The sequence below is a fragment of the Nycticebus coucang genome, chromosome 1, assembly GCF_027406575.1.
Source record: "Nycticebus coucang isolate mNycCou1 chromosome 1, mNycCou1.pri, whole genome shotgun sequence".
NCBI classification, from domain to species: domain Eukaryota; kingdom Metazoa; phylum Chordata; class Mammalia; order Primates; family Lorisidae; genus Nycticebus; species Nycticebus coucang.
This window is the reverse complement of record NC_069780.1, coordinates 120939771-120960624: the sequence shown is the minus strand read 5'-3', so window position 1 is coordinate 120960624 and position 20854 is coordinate 120939771. Positions and strand designations below refer to the sequence as shown.

Below are 20854 nucleotides of genomic sequence, written 5' to 3'. Positions count from 1 at the left end.
TGCAAAGGTTTAGTAACTTACCAAGATCACATAGTGAAGTAGAGGCAGCCATGAGTCATAATCTAGTAATGGGGTGTCATACTCTTTTTACAGATCAGTTCATTTCAATTTCAGTTCAATTTCTCAAACATACTTAATCTGCAAAGTTCCTAGTAACCGTGACATCAATTTATCTGAATGCCATTATAGATAACCTAACAGGATAATTATAAAACTGACTACATGGCCAAGTATGGCAGAATGTACCTATCTATAGTCCCAGCTATTCATGATGCAGAGTCAGGAGGACTGCCTGAGTCTAGGATTTCGAGACCATCCTGGACAACATAGCAAGACCCATCTCTTAAAAAAATTCCCTTCCCCTGAATATCCTAATTTGCTGCTACTTATTTCTTTATAGCAACTTAAGATCTAAACAACCACTAAAAACCCCATTTTTTGAAAACCTACTTGGAAATATTGGTAAACAATTGAGCAAAATAAGTCACTGCCTAAAATGACTAGCTTTCAGTATCACAAAAGTTGAGGTTCCTGCTGTGGTTCAGTAATAATGCACAAACAGCTACGTGTATCAGGAACACATGTGAAAAGCCATTTCTAAAGGTATTTAGAGGACAAAAACACATTCCTTAAAACTCTTAAAGCCTTTAAGTTTTGTTTTTTGTGATGCCTATTTTCAAAAGGCATTATCATATTTTAAAACAAAATAGGCAAATAAATTACAGCTTTACCTAGACTATCGTAGAAACACTAATTTGATATAAGTCATAGTATGGCAAGAATATCCAAACTGGCTCTTTTGAAGATCTTTTATTTTACATAAAGTTACTATAAAAGAAAAAAAATTTAAATAACACATAGAAATGTTTAACATATTTTGATGTTTTCCCATTATAATTTTCAAATCAAGTTGAGTGTCCAATATGCTTCCTACTCTTGATTAGCATTGACAAATCAACTTCAAATGGTTAGAGAGAATCTACCAGGTCATCGTCAGTCCATTCTTCCTAAGAAAGAAAAAAAAATGTGGTAAGGGTAATATATTGGTACATAAGTAGTAGTATTTGCCTCACTTCAGCGAAATTATCCCCTTAAGTGTATTACAGAAGATAAGTAAACCAGGAAAGTATAGTAGTTCACTTTTAGTAATATTGGCACAGTCTCACTAGACTGCTCCAATGAAGCATGAAGGTTACAGGTGTGACCTGCCTTTGATTATGTATCTCTCTCTGACTCGCCAGGTATAATTAAAAAAGAAAAAAAGTATAAAAGGGTCAAGGGAAGAATCCTTGGAGAATAATAAAACAAAAATTTCGTATGTATATGTATTCCTGATGCCTTCTATGAACACAGGAAAGATTCTTCTTTAATTATCATACTGCTTTAGAACAAGTTAAGGCTAAAGTGAGAAAAAAACCTTTAATAATGAACAATGTACATAAAGAAGTACATAAAAAATGAAGACTTTAAAATCCTATACCTCTATCTACAAGGCTTATACTCTAGAACAGTAACAATGTGGTCACACCAGAATGTATAACAAAGATGAGTTAACATACCTCCTCGTGTTTGGATTTCTTTGAGACATAATCATCATCTTCATAGCCTTTCCTCTTCTTCCTATAATGAAGCAACCATCAGTAAGCAACCCAGTACTGCCAACAGAAACCGTAAAATATCTAGGAATAAACTAGCAAGGCCATATGAAGTATTATATATCTACTGAAAAACAAGGTCTGGCTAAATAGAAAGAGATGCATGGGAAAACAGTACTTTTCAAACCAATCTTTAAATCTGACACAATTCTATTAAAATTCCAATAAAAAATTTTCATGGAACCTGTCAAATCTAACACTGACCTGGGAAAAGATTGGGGGAAAAATAGCAAAGAGAATCTGAAAAATAAAAACAACAGAACCTTGGGGGACCCTGTCTCAGTTATCATCAAAGTACACTATAAAAGCTATGATTATTAAAAGTGTGACATTAACATTTAAAGAAATAAGTGATCAGAGTACCAGGCAAAAAATTACTGTATACAGAAGAATTTAATTTGTGATAAAAAGTATTTCAAATACCTAGGAAAAACAAGAAATTTTCAAAAACAAGCTGGACAAAAATAACTGAAAAAAATGATTAGATGATCTCTACCTTACACCATTCACAAATAATTCTAAGTGGTCTTATCAGCTAAACAAAAAGCAAAATAAATATTGATTAATTTATGGTAAGAAAAGGCATTCAAATATAAAAGCATAAAGCAAAAGATATATATTCATATAGATCAGAAAGTGAAATAACAAAGTAGGTGCATCATTATACAGCAGTCCCCCCACCTCTTTGGCACCAAGGACTAGTTTCATGGATGGAAATTTTCCCATGAACTGGGTCTGGAGGTGACATAGGGTGGGGAAAGGAGAGGACAGGAGGCAGACCTCAGGCAGTGATGCTCTGCAGCCCAGTTCCTAACAGGTCAAGGACTGCTAACTGGTCCACGGCCTAGGGGCTGGGAACCATAACTATATCAGAGGTGTACAATTGACCTTCCCAATGTCTGTGGTTCTGAATCTGTGGATTCAATCAACAATGGATTGCAAATATTTCTGAAAAAACAAATTTTGTCTGCACTGAACATGTACAGTTTTTTCTTGTCATTATTCCCTGAACAATACAGTATAACAAACACATGGCATTTACACTGTATTAAGTCCAGAGGTAATATAAAGAATACTCATAGTGTGGACCATAGACCTGTGGTGGTCCATGATCTATGTCCAGTCTGCAGTGAGGTTAAGTACAGGAATTGTGTGTTTAGAAACTTTTCTGCAATTTGACAATAATTTTATAACTGTGGAATGTAATAATAAAATTTAAGCCTATATTTTAATATTCCATTTACCAATAATTCATTTTTATTATATTTTACAAAAGTATGTCTTCAATGAATTTTTTAAAAAAAATTCTTCACAGTTTGATAAGCAGCCCTCAAGTACTCAAAGATCTGTAGAATTTACCTGGCAGAGGACAGAGCAGATGGCAACTTGGGAGTAAAGTGTAAACTCTGGCTTTTAGGAATTTTGGATTATGGTCCATTCAGTTATGTAGCTAGAAGGGCAGGGTTAATCTAGGAATTAATGAAGTTTTTCTTTTTGCAGTTTTTGGACGAGGCTGGGTTTGAACCTGCCACCTCCGGCATATGGTGCCAGCACCCTACTCCTTTGAGAATAAAGTTTTTCTTAAGGAGCCAGATAGTATATACTTTAGGCCTTGCATAGCATATAGTCAGTTTTTGTTAAGACAACCCAACTTTTCTGTTATGGCATTAAAACAGCCATAGAAAATATGTAAACTAATAGGTCTCCCATGTTCCAATAGTTCTAATCCCAGGTGGTGGGCTGGATTTGACTGGTGGGCCATAGTTTGCCAATCCCTGGTCTATTCCCATTTCAAAACTCAATGTGAAAAGAACATAAGCATTGTTGCAATACTTTTATTCATTAAAGTAAACATTTCTTTATTTCTCTGTAACCACTCTAAAACATTCCTATTAGTTACCATTATAACCTAGGAGTGAAATCCACCCCTTTCAAGTTCTGCATTAAGCCATGCTTTATAATTACAACTATAATAAAATAGTCTCATATTTTGCACACATAAGTTCCAGGCATTCTGCTAACACAACTCTATAGTTAAGGAATTTCAGTCATAGGAACCTGATCTGATTTAATGGGTCAGATTTCCCCAGATAAGCAAACAGCTACCAATGAAATTATTTATTTTAAGGACCAGCTGGACTAAACAAAAGTTATATCTACACTTGAACAACACAGTCACAGTGACTTACGTAGTTACATGCAGTGCAAGCTCAGCAGAATGGCATCGCTCTAACTTCTGTTTTAGAACAGCAACTTCTTCAGATCTGGGTGGTTCATACTTCTTTACTAAGTTTCTCATGCCTATGTAGAGATAAAATGGATTTAAACTGAATAAAAAGCCTTGTTCTCAGAAAAGAAACTGAATATCTCATTCTGTTATGTGAAACCACAAAATACTCTTGAAATGACACAATTGTTCTTATCAGGATTTCTACCATTCTATATTTAAAATCCAATAAACATTGTACTTTAAGTTGAAGTAATTACAGCTGTTTAGCCCATACCATATACAGGATAAAGACAGCACAGTGTATAACCTGATAGTGTTAATTTGCTGCAAATCCTATTGTGGTCACATCTGGCTTAGTTTTAAGGATTAAAAAAAAAAAAAAACCTAAATGACTTAGTGAACATGCTTTGTTCCTTACCACAACCACATTCATAACATTTTATCCTACAGACAGTGGGCCAAGAGTGTATTTCTTGTTTACAAAGGAAACATCAACATGTAATAAAGGGAGAATGCTTAGTAAAAATGTGTCAATGATCCTTTGCTTTAATAAAACGTAAACCCTATAAAAAAATGTCTTATTCAGGTTAAAAACAAACTATTTTATCAGTAACTTACTAACTGCAAAAACATCCTGTAGCTCTGCAGTTCCTGACCTGTGGGTTGCGACCCACAGGAACTGTACTAAAGGGCTGCGGCATTAGGAAGGCTGAGAACCACTGTTCTAGCTGATCCTGTTTGTTATTCAACTATAAAAAAACAAAGAATATAAATCTCCAGATTTATTATAGGAATGATGAGAGATCCAGGGCTTATTAGCCAGCGAAGTGCTCCAAATGACTAACTATTCCACTGACTTATTTCATAATGCAAAAAAAGCAGCATTTTCAATTGAATTAATACATGTGACTCAACACCCTTAGGATAATATCTGTGTTCCAAAAATTATAAGTATCTTAATATCATTATAGATCTGAGTATTTTATAAAGAGCTATTCTTATTTCATATTAAAATAAGTTGAGCAAAATAAAGATACTGAGAAGAAATTAGCAATAAAATTGCAAGCTCTAAAATGAGTACAATTCAGTATCTTTAAGGCCCCCTTTACCTGCTAAATTCTATGATCCTAATATCTATAGCCAAATCACAATTATTTTGGAAGTAAACCCTCTAGTGGTATAACTGAAGACCTACATACAGTTTATGATTCATAAATCATAAATCCATTGTTTGCAAAGACAGAAGCCCTCAAGATTACTTCAAGCAGAGAGTCAACAAATGATACTTATGTGCCCTGAAGCATCTTAACTTTTATATCATATATAATATTAACTTTTATATCACATAAATATATGTAAATATATATTTATATATATTATAAAGAAATACATATATATATATTTCCTTTTTATTTATTTAGACAGAGTCTCACTGGGGTTGTGAGCCATAATGTTAAGAGCTCACAGTAACTTCAAACTCTTGGGCTCAAGTGATCCTCTTGCCTCAGCCTCCCGAGTAGCTGGAACTACAGGTGCCTGCCACATGCCTGGCTATTTTTAGAAACAAGGTCTTGCCATGGCTCAGGCTGGTCTCAAACTTGTGAGCTGAAGCGATCCACCTATCTTGGCCTCTCAGAGTGCTAGGATTACAGGCATGAGCCACCATGCCCAGCCCATCTTAACTTTTAAAACATAAAAACATTTAAGATCTTCAATCTTTTGTTTATTTGATTTTAATTAACTTACAAATCAAAGTAATAACACTTAGCATAAAAGGTATGAGAATAAACAATTGACTTTTAACTGTAAAGAGTAGCCTAGCAACCATGAGCACTAAGTGTCCTAAGGGCAAGGACAAAGGATGGAGAAGACTGGTTACTTCGTGGAGCTGCTACCCTATACAGAACTCGATGCCAGCACTAAAGACTGTTTGGGCTGGATAATTTTTTGATATGAAGGGCTGTATTACTTCCTCAAGGCTGCTATTAAAATGTTCCCAAACTTGGTGGCTTAAAACAACAGAGATATATTCTTACAGATCGGTAGCACAGGAGTCTAAAAACTGTTTTGCTGGGTCAAAATCAAGGTATTTGGCAGAGCTGCACTCTCTTGGAGGCTGTGGGGAAGAGCACTTTATTTGCCTGTTTAGCCTCTGTAGTGGCTGTGAGCATCCTTTGGCTTGCAGCTGCATCACTCTAATTTCCAAGACCAGCATCTTCCAAACACTATCTTCTCTGAGTGTGTCAAATCGCCCTCTACCTTGAGAAGGACCATTGTGACCCTTGGTAATCCATATCCAATCTCAAGATCCTTAATTTACCTGTAAAATCGTCCCTACCATTTTGCTTTTTGTCATGTAAAATAACACATGTTTCAGGGATTAGGACATGGATATCTTAGGGAACTATTTTTCAGCCTACCACAGGCAGCTGTCCTGCGTAGCATAGATGTTCAGCAGCATTCTTACCTCCACCTACTGGATGCTGCTGGCAACTACCACCACCCCTCAAGCTGAACAGCCTGAAGTGTCTCTAGACATTGTAATGATTGCCCTGGTTGAGACTCAACTTTTGTACTATCAACTAACAAAATGACTAGAAAATGACATGTATTAACTATTTAAAACTGATTTATCTACAGAATAGAAGTTCCAAATTTAAACATTATGCCTGTTACTATCTTTAGATCTTTTTCAGTGCCTGTCATATATTTGTTTATGCTTTAGAAAGATCCTGTTTTCAATCTCTAAACCCTTTCTGAATGTGATTATATTTTAATTTTTCCCATAAATTTTCTATGAGTGAAGACTATTTCCTTCCATGTATCCTCTAAGTATTCTCCACCAATGTATCTTTTTTTCTCCTAAAATTTTTTTGTTCTCCCCAACTTCCCCCCCCCCCCAACTTTTTTTTAAGAGACAGGGTCTTACTTTGCTGCCCAGGCTGTGGCACATCACAGTTCACTGCAACCTCAAATACCTAAGCTCAAGTGATTCTTCTAAGTGTAATGATCCTCCTGCCTGAGCCTTGTGCTTGCTTTATTTTTTACTTTGTATCAAAACTGATATTATCCTTCAAGCTTCCATAACACAGTAATTCAATGAAAATAAACTAAAACAAAAATCTGTTATATCTCAAGTTAAATACCACAATGATAATTATTCAGAAAGTAGTTTTGTAATAGGAGAATATAAAGTACCTGTATTACTTACTTTTCATTATATCTAGGAACTGTGATAAGCAAGCTCTGTTCTCTCTTAACATCAGACTCTCTGATAAATAACTGGTAAAGAAATGAAAAAGTTTTAATCTATTGGAAACATCTGGCATATTCAGAAACATGACATCATAAATTTTCTTCCATGTTCATTTTATCAATGGCAATTTTGAAATTAATTCATTTGGCAAATATTACATAATAATCCTTTGAAATTTACCAAGCATAATCTACAACTCCTAATTTTAGGAATTTATTACCAGTTAGATTAAAAGATGTTTACTATTCAAAGTTAGATTAAATTTAGGAATATACATATATAAGCTTTGAGTGAAAACAGCATGAAAATAAGAATAGCAATAACCAATACTTACTTCGTTATTTTATATACAAAACCCATGAACCTACCCTCATTTAAAAGAAGAGGAATCTGAGTTACAGGGACAGACAAGTCATGATCCTGTAACTTGACCAAAATTATAAATCTAGGAAGTAGTACAGCTGGAATTCAGCACTATTAAGGACACTTATTCCCCCTATTATCAAGGCTATGTTACCTACAGTTGCACTTCCTGGGAGTGACAGGCATTCAAATCAATGGGAATACCAAGCTTTATAAATCTATTACATCTTATCTGCATCAAATCCAAACCAAAGGTCAACACTTTTCTATCAACGTGATATAAAACCTAATTACCTGTTTTTCTCAGAGCCATTTATTGTACAAAAAATTATGAAAATAGTTTTTATATTTAAAACTAAGGTTTTATGTACCTGAACTTGATCTATAATTGGTAAAAGTCCAAACCAACACATAAACAAGTATAAGTAGTTTTTCAAACATAAATGCAAAAAAAATTAATTTTTCTCTTAGGTGTAATAGCATAAAAATAGCAATGCTTTAAGAATTCCTGTTGCAGTCTTTTAAACTATGCAGATTATTTAAATTTTGTTACAAAGTTTTGATAACTGATATACGTCATTGTCCTCTCTTGTGGGAATTTTAGATGTGAAAATCACCACTCTCTCAACAACAAATAAATTTCTGGTTATAAGTAATTCAAAATAACTATTTTTTTCCTTTCCCTTTTCTCCCTAGACCTCCATCTACCTTTGCCACCTTCCTTTGTTTCTTTTTATTCTTCCTTTCCTTTTGATTTCTTAAGTTCTAAGAGGGACATATTTCATTCTAAGAGTTAGCTGACCAGACTCTACCGCTGTGAAAGTTTAAGTTAGCAACTGTTAATCTCAATTCTGAATCAGAATTTTAATTTTCTGACACTTTTTAAGTCCACAGACAATTAAGAATAACAAAAGGGTCAAATTAGCAAATAAAAAATAAGTTGTAAATCCATAAGCAAGAGAACCCAGAAATAACAAAATGTCCTCTGAGTGATAATCTGAAGCATCTTTCAGAATATGACAGCAGCACACAAGAGCTTTCCATTTGGAAATGCAGCAGTCAAGGTAAATCCACCCCAAAAGTCTGCCTGTAAATCAGCTGTATGTTAAATATGATTGCAATGCACTTCCTTTAAGGAAGAAAACAATCCAATTGTCTGCAGTCCCTAGGGATGCAACAAAAGCCTATTTAATTTGCATTGAGCCAAAGGTACCACAATTTCAATTTTGCCTATCTAACTAAACTTCTGGGGTGAAATAAACTCTTGTCTGGACATTGGAATGCTTCATCCCAACCTACGTAACTAAAATCTCACCACTGGAGAATTTGCACACATGCTGCGTAAGAGAAGTTGCCTCAACAGATTAATCAAACAAGTCTGGTTAAGTGAACTGTGGAAAAGGAGGCTTTCCCCCCAGTATCGAACAGTATAGTCTACATCTACTGCAGAGACATCAATATTCACATGGCTATCTTTCCTAACTAAGGCAGTGATTTATGATGCATATCTCGTTTATTCTTATAGTCTTAAAAGGATAATACAGTGAAGAGTAGCATGTAGCAAACAATACAAGTTTTCTTAATAAATAAATGCAAGTATAAATCACATTGGGATTAAATGTATATACATATATGTATTTTTTTCTTTTTCTTTTTTATTTTTTTTTAAGACAAGAGTCTCATTATGTTGCCCTTGGTAGAGTGCTGTAGTGTCACAGCTCACAGCAACCTCAAACTCTTGGGCTTAAGCAATTTTCTTGCCTCAGCCTCCCAAGTAGCTGGGACTGCAGGCGCCCACCACAACGCCTGGCTATTTTTTTGTTGCTGTTGCAGTTGTTTAGTTGACCTGGGCCAGGTTTGAACCTGCCACCCTTGTGTAAGTGGCTGGCGCTGAAACCACTGTGCTATGGGTGCCAAACTTAAATATATTTATATACAAATGGTAAGCTGCATTTGTGGAGAAGCATATCATAAGTCCACACTTCCTTATCTTGGATGCAGATGTGTTCTGAAATGCACACTTGTTTGTGTCTTAGAAAAGGAACCTGATATATGTATTATCAAATACATGTAAAATTCTTGTAATCAAGAATACTAAGATCTCTGCAAAAAAACCGTAAGTATTTCTATTAATGGAATAAAAACTAAACTACATCTATTCCTATTTGCTGACGCTTTATCAATGGTTTCTGAAATAATGGACAAGGGATTATAAACATGTAAAACAGCTTAACTTTAGAAACCTTTATCATCTTTTTTCCTCAGCTATTTGTAGGAATGAAATCAAGCAGAACTTCAAGGTCATAAATTGAGAAATTCAATGTAGAAACTACAAGAAAAAAAGTCTTTTTGCTGCTAGCCTGTGCTTCAGTTAACTATAAATGCATATAACAATTATCTGGGCACAAGATTTAATTAATTGGTACACAAGATATTTTTTTAAGAATGAAGTGAATTTAATTCACATAAAGTGTGTATCACAGAGCCTGGATCTCTGTGCACATTTATGTGTTAGCTATTACTATTTATGGTTTAATTACATTTCATTTGAACATTCCCTAAACATTATTCATTCAACAAATCTTTACTCACTTTCATAGGTCACACATGCTCTATAACAGAAAAATGATAAAACAAAGCAGACATATTTGCTGTACTCAAGTAGCTTACTAGTTGAAAAACTTCTAAATTTGTTGTATACTAATAGTTGTACTGGTCTTTCAAAGATCACCTGTTTTACTTCTATGTTAGTCAAGTATGTATTCTCTTAAGCTCAATAATATTTTAATATTTAAAGTTTTCCATGAAAGATGATTGCATTTCTTCTTTCTTCAACCTTCCCAGCCACAAGGGATATAAGGACTATAGTCACAAACTTTACTTAAAAACTCAGACTCTATGAACAAATAGACCAAGTGATTGAATCCAACTTAAGTTAAAACACTAATTAATACCTTTCCATAGTAATTCCAGCCCTGGAGGCACTAGATAAAATGGCAGTGAGGGCAATTTGGGAAGGTGTGTATAAAAGGTAAGCATCTGTCAAGGCAATTCTATTAAGAAAGTCATCAGCTGTTTTCCTCAAAATCTCTGGATTCTCCAACATGGGATAGCGAGTCTGGAAAGAAAGTTTGCAAATGTTACCATTTCTAAGAGTTTAATGGAGTAATAATTCAAAGTATACAACCCATACTAAGAAATGCATGCTTTAAGATAACGTATCTCAGGTTCCCACACCATTTTCAATTTAGGTTAATCCTTTCTCTGTGTCCTTTTCCACAAGAGGGCCAAAGTGAAGAAGTTAAGGAAGAGAGGGCAGGCTCTTAAAGATTCCATTAGATCTAAAGTAGACCCAAGAAATAAATAACCCCAGGTAAATGCTTCTCAGGCAATCCACGTGTTTCAGATGTGAGGCCACATTTAGGAACGCACTTCATTTTAATATGAAATTCCTCTACTTTAAGTTTCCTTTAAGGAAGAAGTGAAAATAAACCTTAATTTAGAATAAACCTTAGCACTTTCTAGACTTCCCCAAATACCTGCAGAATTATTTTTAGAATATGCCCAAGAAATATGGAAGACCTCATACTTCCCAACAGTTCCCCATATCCTATAAGATGAATCCTAAATCCTAAACATTCAGATTGATTACAGTTATCTACATTCAACACCTGAAAAAGTAAGCAATCTTTTCCTACACTGTTAAACAAAATATCTGAAGTCAACCGTGCAGTCACACCCAGGCCTTGTCATCATTTCAAAATGACTGACAAATTCAGACACTCCACTCAGACCACAAATACTTTTTCCCAGTACAATTGCTCAATTACTCATAGCTGTTCTGCCTCCTCAGCACCTTGGTCACTTATTGCTCTTTGCTCTCACTCATGAGTGTCCTCTGGTCCTCTTTTCCCTGCCCCAATATGCTGCTGACACATTCCTGGCAAAATTCCAACAATGGTTAAATCCAACCAACGTGTTGTTTTAAACTATTCCAGATTTCTGGGTAATGCCAGAGAAAACCATACAACCAAGTTACTATAAACTCATGTTCTGACTTCAGCAAAGCTCTTAAATACTGTCTAGCAATGATAATCTTTCCACAGAAAATTTTTTATCTCATTTTTTGTGACTGTGATAAACATTTCCCATTTCCTATTTCTATGTCTTCAATAATTCTCAGAAACTCCATCACACTCAGAAAATGATCTCTATCCTTACAAAAGACAGGCATTATTTTCTGCCACCACTAAATCCCTAGGCATAACACTATCTTAACCCCTACTTTGCTCTTTCCCTCTGTTAAAGAAAAGATATTATTCTAAGGCCAATTCTCCTACCTTACTCCCTTTATTCTTTCCCTACTATGAGCTCTCTGAATCAACATTTGAATATGCATCAGTGTTTTCCCATAAAACAAAACATTCTTGTCAGCCAGAAACCTACAGGGTCTTCCTCTGTCCTCACTCTCTGTTAAGTATTGAATCCTCCAGTTCCACTGAATCTATGTACTATAGGTTAAGCATCCCTAATCCAAAACTCTGAAATCAAAACTTTTTGAGCACCAACATGACACTCAATGGAAATTCTCATTGGAGCACATTGGATTTTGGTTGGAGATTCTCAGCCAGCAATGTAAATATTTCAAAATCCATCATTAGTCATTAGAGAAATGCAAATCAAAACTGAAACGAGAGGGCAGCGGTGCCTGTGGCTCAGGGAGTAGGGCTCCGGCCGCCCTCATGGCGGGAACCCGGCCCTGGCCAAACTGCAACAAAATAATAGCCAGGTTTTGTGGCGGGTGCCTGTAGTCCCAGCTGTTTGGGAGGCTGAGGCAAGAGAATCACCTAAGCCCAAGAGCTGGAGGTTGCTGTGAGCTGTGACGTCACAGCAGCACTCTACCGAGGGCGACAAGGTGAAACTCTGTCTCTAAAAAAAAAGAAAAAAAATTAGAAAATAAAAACTGTAATGAGGCTTGTGCCTGTGGCTCAAGCAGCTAGGCCGCCAGCCACATACACGGGAGCTGGCAGGTTGGAATCCAGCCCGGGCCTGCCAAACAACGACAACTATAACAAAAACAAAATAGCCAGGCGTTGTGGTGGGCACCTGTAGTCCCAGCTACTTGGCAGGCTGAGACAAGAGAATCACTTAAGCCTAAGAGTTGGAGGTTGCTGTGAGCTATGATGCCATAGTACTCTATCCAGGGGGACAGCTTGAGGCTCTATTTCAAAAACAAAAAACAAAAACAAAAACAAAATTGTAACAAGATATCAACTCACTCCAGTTAAAACAGCTTTCACGAAAAATTTAGGCAATAACTGCTGGCAAGGATATGGAGAAAGGGGAATGTTTCTATGACAACTGATGGTGGGAAAGTAGCTGATGCAACCTTATAGAAAACACTAGAAATAGACCCAGCAATCCCAAGGCTAGGTATATACCCATAGAAGGGTAATTCAGTATATAGAAAAGATTTCAGCCACCCCCATGTTTATAACAGCACTATTCACAAGAGCCCAAATCTGGAACCAACCTAAGCGTCCACCAACACCATGGAAAAAGAATATGGAGATCATAATACACAATGAAATATTATATAGCCATTTACAACAACATGGATGGAACTGGAGAACATTTTGCTAAGTAACTCAAGCACAGAAAGACAAATTTTTCCGGTTCTCACTCATGTGGGAGCTAAATATTAAAAACAATTGACCTAGTGGAGACAGAGAGTAGAATGATAGTTACCAGAGGTCAGGAAGGGTAGCAGCAGCGGGAGAGATAAGAGTGCGGATAGTTAATGGGTACAAAATTATAGTTCCATACAGTGAATAATATTTGACAGCACAACAAAGTAAATATGATCAATGATAAGTTACGGCATACTTTAAAATAAAGAGTGGAATTAGAGTATTTCTAACACAAAGAAATGATAAATGCCAAGGTGATGAATACCCTGATTACCCTGTTTGAGTAATTCACACAATATTGCATAAACTCTATAAATATACACTACTGTATTATATATCCATAATAAAAATAAAAAATTGTTTTAAAAAACACCAATATATCAAGAATCCAAAAACTAATCTGGAATCAAAACACTTTTGGAGGGATATTCTCAACCGGTACCTCTGAAGCCCAGGAAGCTCTTTCCATGCACACTGCCATTATATGAGTCAAACCAACAACCGTCTTTTGCCTAGTCTACTTTATCAGCACTATTGCCCCTGAATCCATTCTCCATCTTATGCCTGACACATACAGACGCACAGTAAATACCTGATGCAGACTGTTGCATGAGGTTGCCAGTAGGATCTTGAAAAGTTGCAAACTCTATCATGCCACTATGTAAACTTACAGCGTTCACTGGCTTCCCTTTACTCTATTCAAAAATTTTAACAACATCCCCGGAGTCTAGACTCTGCCTTCCACTTGGGCAGCAGCACTCTGGAATTTCCCCCCTCTACCTCTAGGCTGTTTAGATTCCTTACCACACCATGTTTTCTTAAATCTAAGCCTTTGACCAGGTAGGTCTCTGACAGGGATGCTCTTCCCTCACTTCCTATTCTTTCTCTGAATTTCACTTCAAATGACACTTTCTCAGAATGTCTTCCTTACTCTTCAATCTGTTATCTGCCTAAAGTATATTGCATTTCTCCTTCTATAGCATTTGGCACATCAGATACATAATGATTTTCCAAAGCCAATAAATTGTACGGTCCATGAAAGTTGAGACTGTTCTTGTCTTACTTCTGGCTACATCCTCAAGCACACCACTTGGCACATGGAAGGTACCCAAACTGAACTGCCACTCAGATGATTCAACTTCTCTTTTAGGGCCAATACAAAACAAATTAAATTGCTTTTTGTCAATGTTTACTTACTTAGATTTTTTTTATATCTATACGATTTAAGTTTATTAAGCATTAAAAACAGAAGTCACTTAGTAATCTTCTAATTTAAAATGAACAATTTTTTTATGGCTCTTTAAATCATCAGGCCCAGGTCCATGAAAATATTCCTCAAAGTTTTAAGAGTTATCTTCAGTCTTTAAAAGTATTACTCCGAATTCTCAATGGTCTTCATTATGGTGCTGGGACCAGGATTTGCAGATCGCTTAATCAGAGACTCTGGAAATCTCACTCAACAATCTGAGTTAACAACCTCTCCAGGTGACTTTGACCCATAGTGAAGTTTGGATATAATGGCCCTACAGGTCTAGCCAGACTCAAGGCTGCATCCATATTATAACAATTTAGGATGATTATGGGTTATAAAATTTGCAAGTCTCTTGATTAAACAATAACAGGAGAACATACTATCAGTTTATTTTATATCAACAAGTTTACCTTTAAATCGATGAGGAAGCCCTCAAATGGTCTATAGGGATTATGGACAATAAGGTGGAAGTTAAGTTGCTGGATAAGTAGCAGTTCATATTCCAAAATCTGTTCAAGTGCCTTCTCCTGTCCAAGAGGACTCTCCCGAAGGTTTCCAACAAATTGAGGACTAGAAACATTGAATTCATCTACTTTGCAGGCCAAAAATGCACAAGTGAGCCTAGAGGAAACAAAATAAGGAGGATAGGATGGAAGGATATGCGTATACTTTGAGAAATACCTAAATATTTCTGAAAGTACAGTAGAATCTCCATAGTTCCCCACTTCCTCACGTGACCTAATTTCCATAGACTGGACATGCCCTCTATGCACATATCAGTAGGCCTAGTTTCTTACGTTCACCACCTCCATAGTTGACCAGTTTGTTACAGTCTCTTGGGTGGTCCAATCTTATAGAGGTTCTACAATATATTCTAAAACTGCTTAATACTCAAGTCACTATGCTAGACATTGCAGGAAATTTTTTTAAAAAGATAGCTCCTGTTCAAACCTTTATCCATTAGGAGACATGAGATAGACTAGAAAATTAGGTTGAAGAGTTTAACATTACCACAACATTAACAATAACTAACAATTTCTTTCTTTTTCTTTTTTTTGGAGACAAGAGTCTCACTATGTCGCCCTCCGTAGAGTGCTGTGCTGTCACAGCTCACAGCAACCTCAAACTCTTGGGTTTAAGCGATTCCCTTGCCTCAGCCTCCCAAGTAGCTGGGATTACAGGCGCCTGCCACAACACCTGGTTATTTTTTGGTTGTAGTTGTCACTGTTGTTTGGCAGGCAGGGGCTGGGTTTGAACCCGCCAGCTCTGGTATATGTGGCTGGCGCCCCAGTCACTGAGCTATAGGCGCCAAGCCCATCACTGACAATTTCATATAACTCAATTTAAATATCTAGAAAAGCAAATTAACCAAGGAGGAAGAGTGCTCTGCACCATGAAGAGTTAGAAATAAAACCAGTAAACACATATGTGCCATATGAGTATGTTTAGGAAAATTGTGGAAGGCCACCAGTGGATGTCTCTGAGGGCATTTGATTAGAGGATTATTACCTTAGGGACCAATCTATGAAATTCACCTGGCTACTATGTGAAGTTCAGAGTGAGAAACTAGTAAAAAAGCTACTACAAATGTCAAGATTGGAACTAAAGCCAAGGGCCTGACCCAGACGGGTAAAAATGGCATTGGACAAAAAAAAGAAAGAGAAAACAAACAGGGACAATGTGACTGACAGCAAGCTCTTTATCAGTCTCACACTAATTTCATCTTTATCGTCAATGATAAGCATAGTGCTTAGCAGATAGCAGCAACAAAACAGACCTTTTTGTAAATGAAATGAATATGAAGCTATAGGATCTATAAACTGGATAGGGAGGGAGAAGAGCCACCACAAATGATTCCCAGTCTAAATAACTAGAAAGAACAAGGGTGTCATTAACAGAAAGAAGTATTAGAGAAGAAGCTAGTGGAGAAAAACAGAATTTGAACAAGCTGAAATTCATATGCCCTCGGTATTACAGAAGGTGTAGGTAATTAGGGGTCTTAAGTTCTGAATGCCCAAAAGAATGCAAGTCTCTCTTTTATCTTCCAACACCAAAATGCTCAAAGAGTATAAAGTCTTCTTAATGAAAACAGTAAGTCAGACAGTAATATACTCACATTATTATCCGGGGGTGATATTCCATTACTGAATTATTAAGATAAAAACGCTTGAAATACATACAAGCTGTACCCTAAAATTAAAAAAATCATGTTATCAGGCTCTACTTGTACATATGTAACATGTTAAATTTTGTGGAAAATAACTTATGAAGGCAAAAGTGTCTTTCAAAGGTACCCCCTAAACATACCAATACTCGTTAATTCTTCTTAATCAAAATAATGAATTACAACAGAAATGCCATAGCCAAAAGCCCCTTCCCCACACTTTAGTTGTCCATCCTCAGGCCACCCTGGTTAATCCTTCCTATGGTTACTGGATTTAAAAATGTATGTGTGTGTGTGTATGTGGGTATTTTAGAATTCAGAACATCAAAATGTACTGAATTTTAAAAATTTAAGGAAAAAATACAAGTGTTCACAGATTAACCATTCTGTGGTTGAAAATGTTGATAGAATAAGACGATTGGGGCAATAAGCCTTCTAATTGAGTCCAAATTTGTGACATAACCATGATCACTGTTTCTGAACTGTAGAAGCAGCACATACCATTTAATAACTGCATCCCCGTGAGCCAGATTCTGCACCAACACAAAACTATCATTCTATTTTAATCCTTACAAGAGCTTGGTGAAGTATCACTGTCTCTACTGAGAAGGAAATGAGCATAAAAGAAGTTAACTGACTTATTCAAGTGCACACATTTAATAAAGAACAGGGTTGAATTCAACTGCATTTTCAAGCATTACATCATTTGGCTAGAACCAAGAGGATTTCCTTCCAAATATTTTAAAAGATTAGTTTTGTCATTGTATGTAACAAATCCAAAATTCTCCACCAGTCATAAACATGTTTTATAAAGTTAAATTCCATAAATAAGTTCATTCGAGGATTCAGTTTCTTTATCCACTTAAATCTACCACCTCATTTAACAGTGCTTTTACCAGAGGAAAAAAACCAGATCTGGATATAGAAACTAATCAAGTTCAGTAAACAAAGAAAACGTGGTAAGTATTTATGGATTTTATATTTTTAATATACTTCAATTTTTAACTATAAAAATGGAGATATTAATCCTGAAGTGCCATCCTTTATTGGGTCATAAGCTAGTCCCTCTGTATAACTTTAAAACAACGTAGACTTTTACTTGAGCATCACAATAATTTTGTTGAGATAACCTGTTTCCCCGAAAATAAGACATCCTCCGAAAATAAGACCTACTTACAGGAAAGATAAGACGTCCCCTGAAAATAAGACCTAGCGCATCTTTGGGAGCACACCTTAAAATAAGACCTAAGACACTGTCTTACTTTCAGGGAAACAGGGTAGTAAAGTAAAACTATTTTACAAACTCTCTCACACCAGCTTTTTTATCTTTCAAATTTTTAATCTCAGCTACTTGGTTCTTCTCACCATTGCCCACCCCATCAAAAAATAAACAGGGTCTCAGAACCAAACATCTTAAAGAACCAAATTTCCAGCTTCTACTAATCTTATAACCAAAGACAATCTCCAGCTTCTGCTAACAATTAAAGTTTAAAAAAAAAATCTTACAGAGTCAGCTTCAGCTGGAGCACATGATTACAAATGTGAGTAAATATATTATTTTAAATGTGTATTGGTGTGACAGGGTTGACAAAGCTATGTTCCAGTACCAGTTCTACTGCTCCCTAGTTGAGAACTTAAAGGGAAAGCAAACTTAATTTTTTCTTTCTCTGTTGAAGACGTCACAACACATCTAGCAGACTTCAATTCTTTTGACTACAAAATGAGAACTGAAATAAGATAAGATATAGTGATGTGTGATTTAAGGACTTTATTGACAAATACATAATATGACAAAAACCGAACAAACATAACTAGGGTGATCCAGAATGGATCAGGAATTAAGTTACAAATTTAGAAAAGGTAGGATTTCATACATCAGCTAGAAGGACAACTTACCACAACAGACCTTGGCATTGCTGGCTTGAACACAGAACAGAATTCCAATAATCTTTTCTCATAGTATTTGCAGAGTGTCATTTCTTCATGAGGCTCAAGGAAGACTGGATCATTTGGAAGAACCTTTAGATAAAAATTACAACACAAATTCAGTGAATTCAACGATCGTAATACATTTTTCTAAATTTAATTTGTATCTCCAAAGGGAGATAAATCATGCCTCATTTACTCTTTAGAAATTTACCAATTACTACACCAAATAGCTTTAGGAAAAAAATTAATAAATGAAAAATCTACCATCATCTCACAAGTTCTCAGAATGTCAGCTGGATACCGCTGGATACTGCAGTGTGTGTACACATCCTTAGAGGTTTGATATTATTTAAAACTCAAAAAGACAGACATTTTTGATGGATAGAAGTCTTTCAATATCCCTTCCAGGATCGGTCATTGTCACAAAAATAAGCTATCTAGTTTGTATTTTTTTTTATCGCAGCTCTAGGAAACTAATACAGGTGATAAACTCTGTGATATGAAATAAATGTGAATTAAAGTAAAGTAGCTCAGTACCAATAGCTGGGAGGCATGGAACACTTACTGGAGTGAATCTTGTGGGAGAATGAGTGATGAACCGTGTCAGAAAAATTTAAGCCTGGATGGGAGGTGTAACAGAAGGGCGGGGGGAGCAGGCCACAATACTAACCATCTTCAGTCAATTGGTTTGTGCCAAGTCTCCTGTCTCCCTCCCTCATCCAACCCATTTACCAACAGGTTGACAAAGGGTTCTGTCTAGGACGAAAATGTGATTAATTTCCCACTTTAAATCTTTGGAACGTTCCCTATCCTTTCAATACAAACTTCTACCTCCTTACGCTTACAAGTTCCCTTCGTACCTTCTCAAACCATTCCTGGACAAGTACTCAACTTCGGCCACTCAGGAGAACCTACGAGCACTCCAGGTACCCGCCCTGCAACTTGTTACCTCCCATCTTGCACGTGTGGCTCTGTCTGCCAGGAAGGCTCTTTTCCCATCTCCCCAGCGTCAGCTACCGGGAAAAGCCTTCCCCGACATCACGGCTTCAGAAGTGAACAGCTCTAGCCCGGAACTACCTTGGCATCCTACAAAATCTCTTCGCCTCGAAGACCGGTTCCTTCTCTGGCTGCTATTCAACTATGGGGACGGCACTGTTGGTCTCCGTACCACTGAACCTGGCAGAGTGATCACCTATTTTAATAAATGCCCTCTTCGCCGCCGAGGGAAGAGACAGGAAGAAGTGAAATTGGACCGGAAGCCAGAAGAGGTCCCGCAGCCACTGAGAATGTGGAGACCTAAGCAAGTGGGCGGCCGTCAGCTCCCTCACCTTCCCGTTCGCCACCGCCTTGCATTTGAATTTGCGGTTGGCATCGGCCCGCAATCGTGCCAAATGCTCCTCACTAGAGAAAGTCCAGTGCCGCTTCTGGCTACTGTTGTGGTACATCGTGGAATGCAAAACCCGGACCAGAGAGCCTACGAATAAAAACCCCCGCCCCCTCAAAGCCAAAAACACCGGGCTTTAAACAACTAGGCCCGGAACTGGATCCCGCTAAAGTCTAGCGCGTCCGGCCGGCGCGGGCGCGCTGTCGTCACGATCACGTGGCCAGCCTGTCTGTAGTCGCATTTCCGGAGCGGTCTAGGAGACCAGCTCTGGCGTTGCTAGGACTGGCTCCAGCTAAGCAAGTGGGCGGAGCCACCGGCGCGCCCCACCTTTCCGTGAGTCTGGGCTATAGCTCCGCCCGGTCCAATTAAGGACGTCCCAGAGGAGCGGCATTTAGGAGTATCTAGCAGGCTGACCTAAATTTACGTGGAGTTATCCGAAGTGGGGAAGTCTCTTAGGAGGGTGTCAGTTTTTAAATAAAGCCCTCACTGAGAAGCTGACATTTTTGCAAAGGCTTGTAAAAGTTGAGAGAGTAGTAGACCGATTGGTCATCTGGAGAGAGATCAGGGAGAATAGCTAAGGTCTTAAAGAAGAGACATACCTGGCTCCTTTATTAAGGAAGACTCTGGGGAGCATGTTCTTGGAGCACCACCAAAATCGCGGACAATGGGGCATGGTTGGAAAACTAGCAGCAGTGGATGTGTACCGGTCCTTACTGTTCTGCCACTAATGTGACCTTGTCTGTTCTTTTTCCCTGTGCTATTTTCCTTACCCCTTGGTTGATAATTAGCCCAACCTCTCCCTCTATTTCCATCTCTGTGTAATAGTTCTAGGATTTCCTTAAGAGTCCCATCTTCATTATTGCCTCTAGGGAATCTTACCATAAGCCATCATTAATACAAGATTTACGTTTTTTTTAAAATTATTAGGACT

General features: G+C 37.0%; 1 protein-coding gene across 5 annotated transcripts; it reads right to left on the bottom strand.

Annotated features, from left to right (window-relative positions):
- Positions 1 to 790: 790 nt before the first annotated feature.
- Positions 791 to 20630, bottom strand: CCNH (cyclin H). 5 transcript variants are annotated; one of them, XM_053587005.1, is made up of 9 exons: positions 20523 to 20630; positions 18507 to 18629; positions 16563 to 16636; positions 14857 to 15067; positions 10459 to 10622; positions 7097 to 7167; positions 3845 to 3956; positions 1560 to 1620; positions 791 to 1007 (listed from the first exon to the last, which is right to left on the bottom strand). In XM_053587005.1, the coding sequence occupies exons 2-9, from the start codon at positions 18585 to 18587 to the stop codon at positions 969 to 971; spliced, it is 813 nt and encodes a 270-aa protein (XP_053442980.1). In that variant the 5' UTR covers positions 18588 to 18629; positions 20523 to 20630; the 3' UTR covers positions 791 to 968. The 5 variants fall into 5 exon arrangements, with proteins under 5 accessions (XP_053442980.1, XP_053442956.1, XP_053442965.1 ...); XM_053586981.1 differs by lacking the exon at positions 20523 to 20630 and adding an exon at positions 19868 to 20143; XM_053586990.1 differs by lacking the exon at positions 20523 to 20630 and adding an exon at positions 19617 to 19843.
- Between the last annotated feature and the right edge of the window lie 224 nt (positions 20631 to 20854).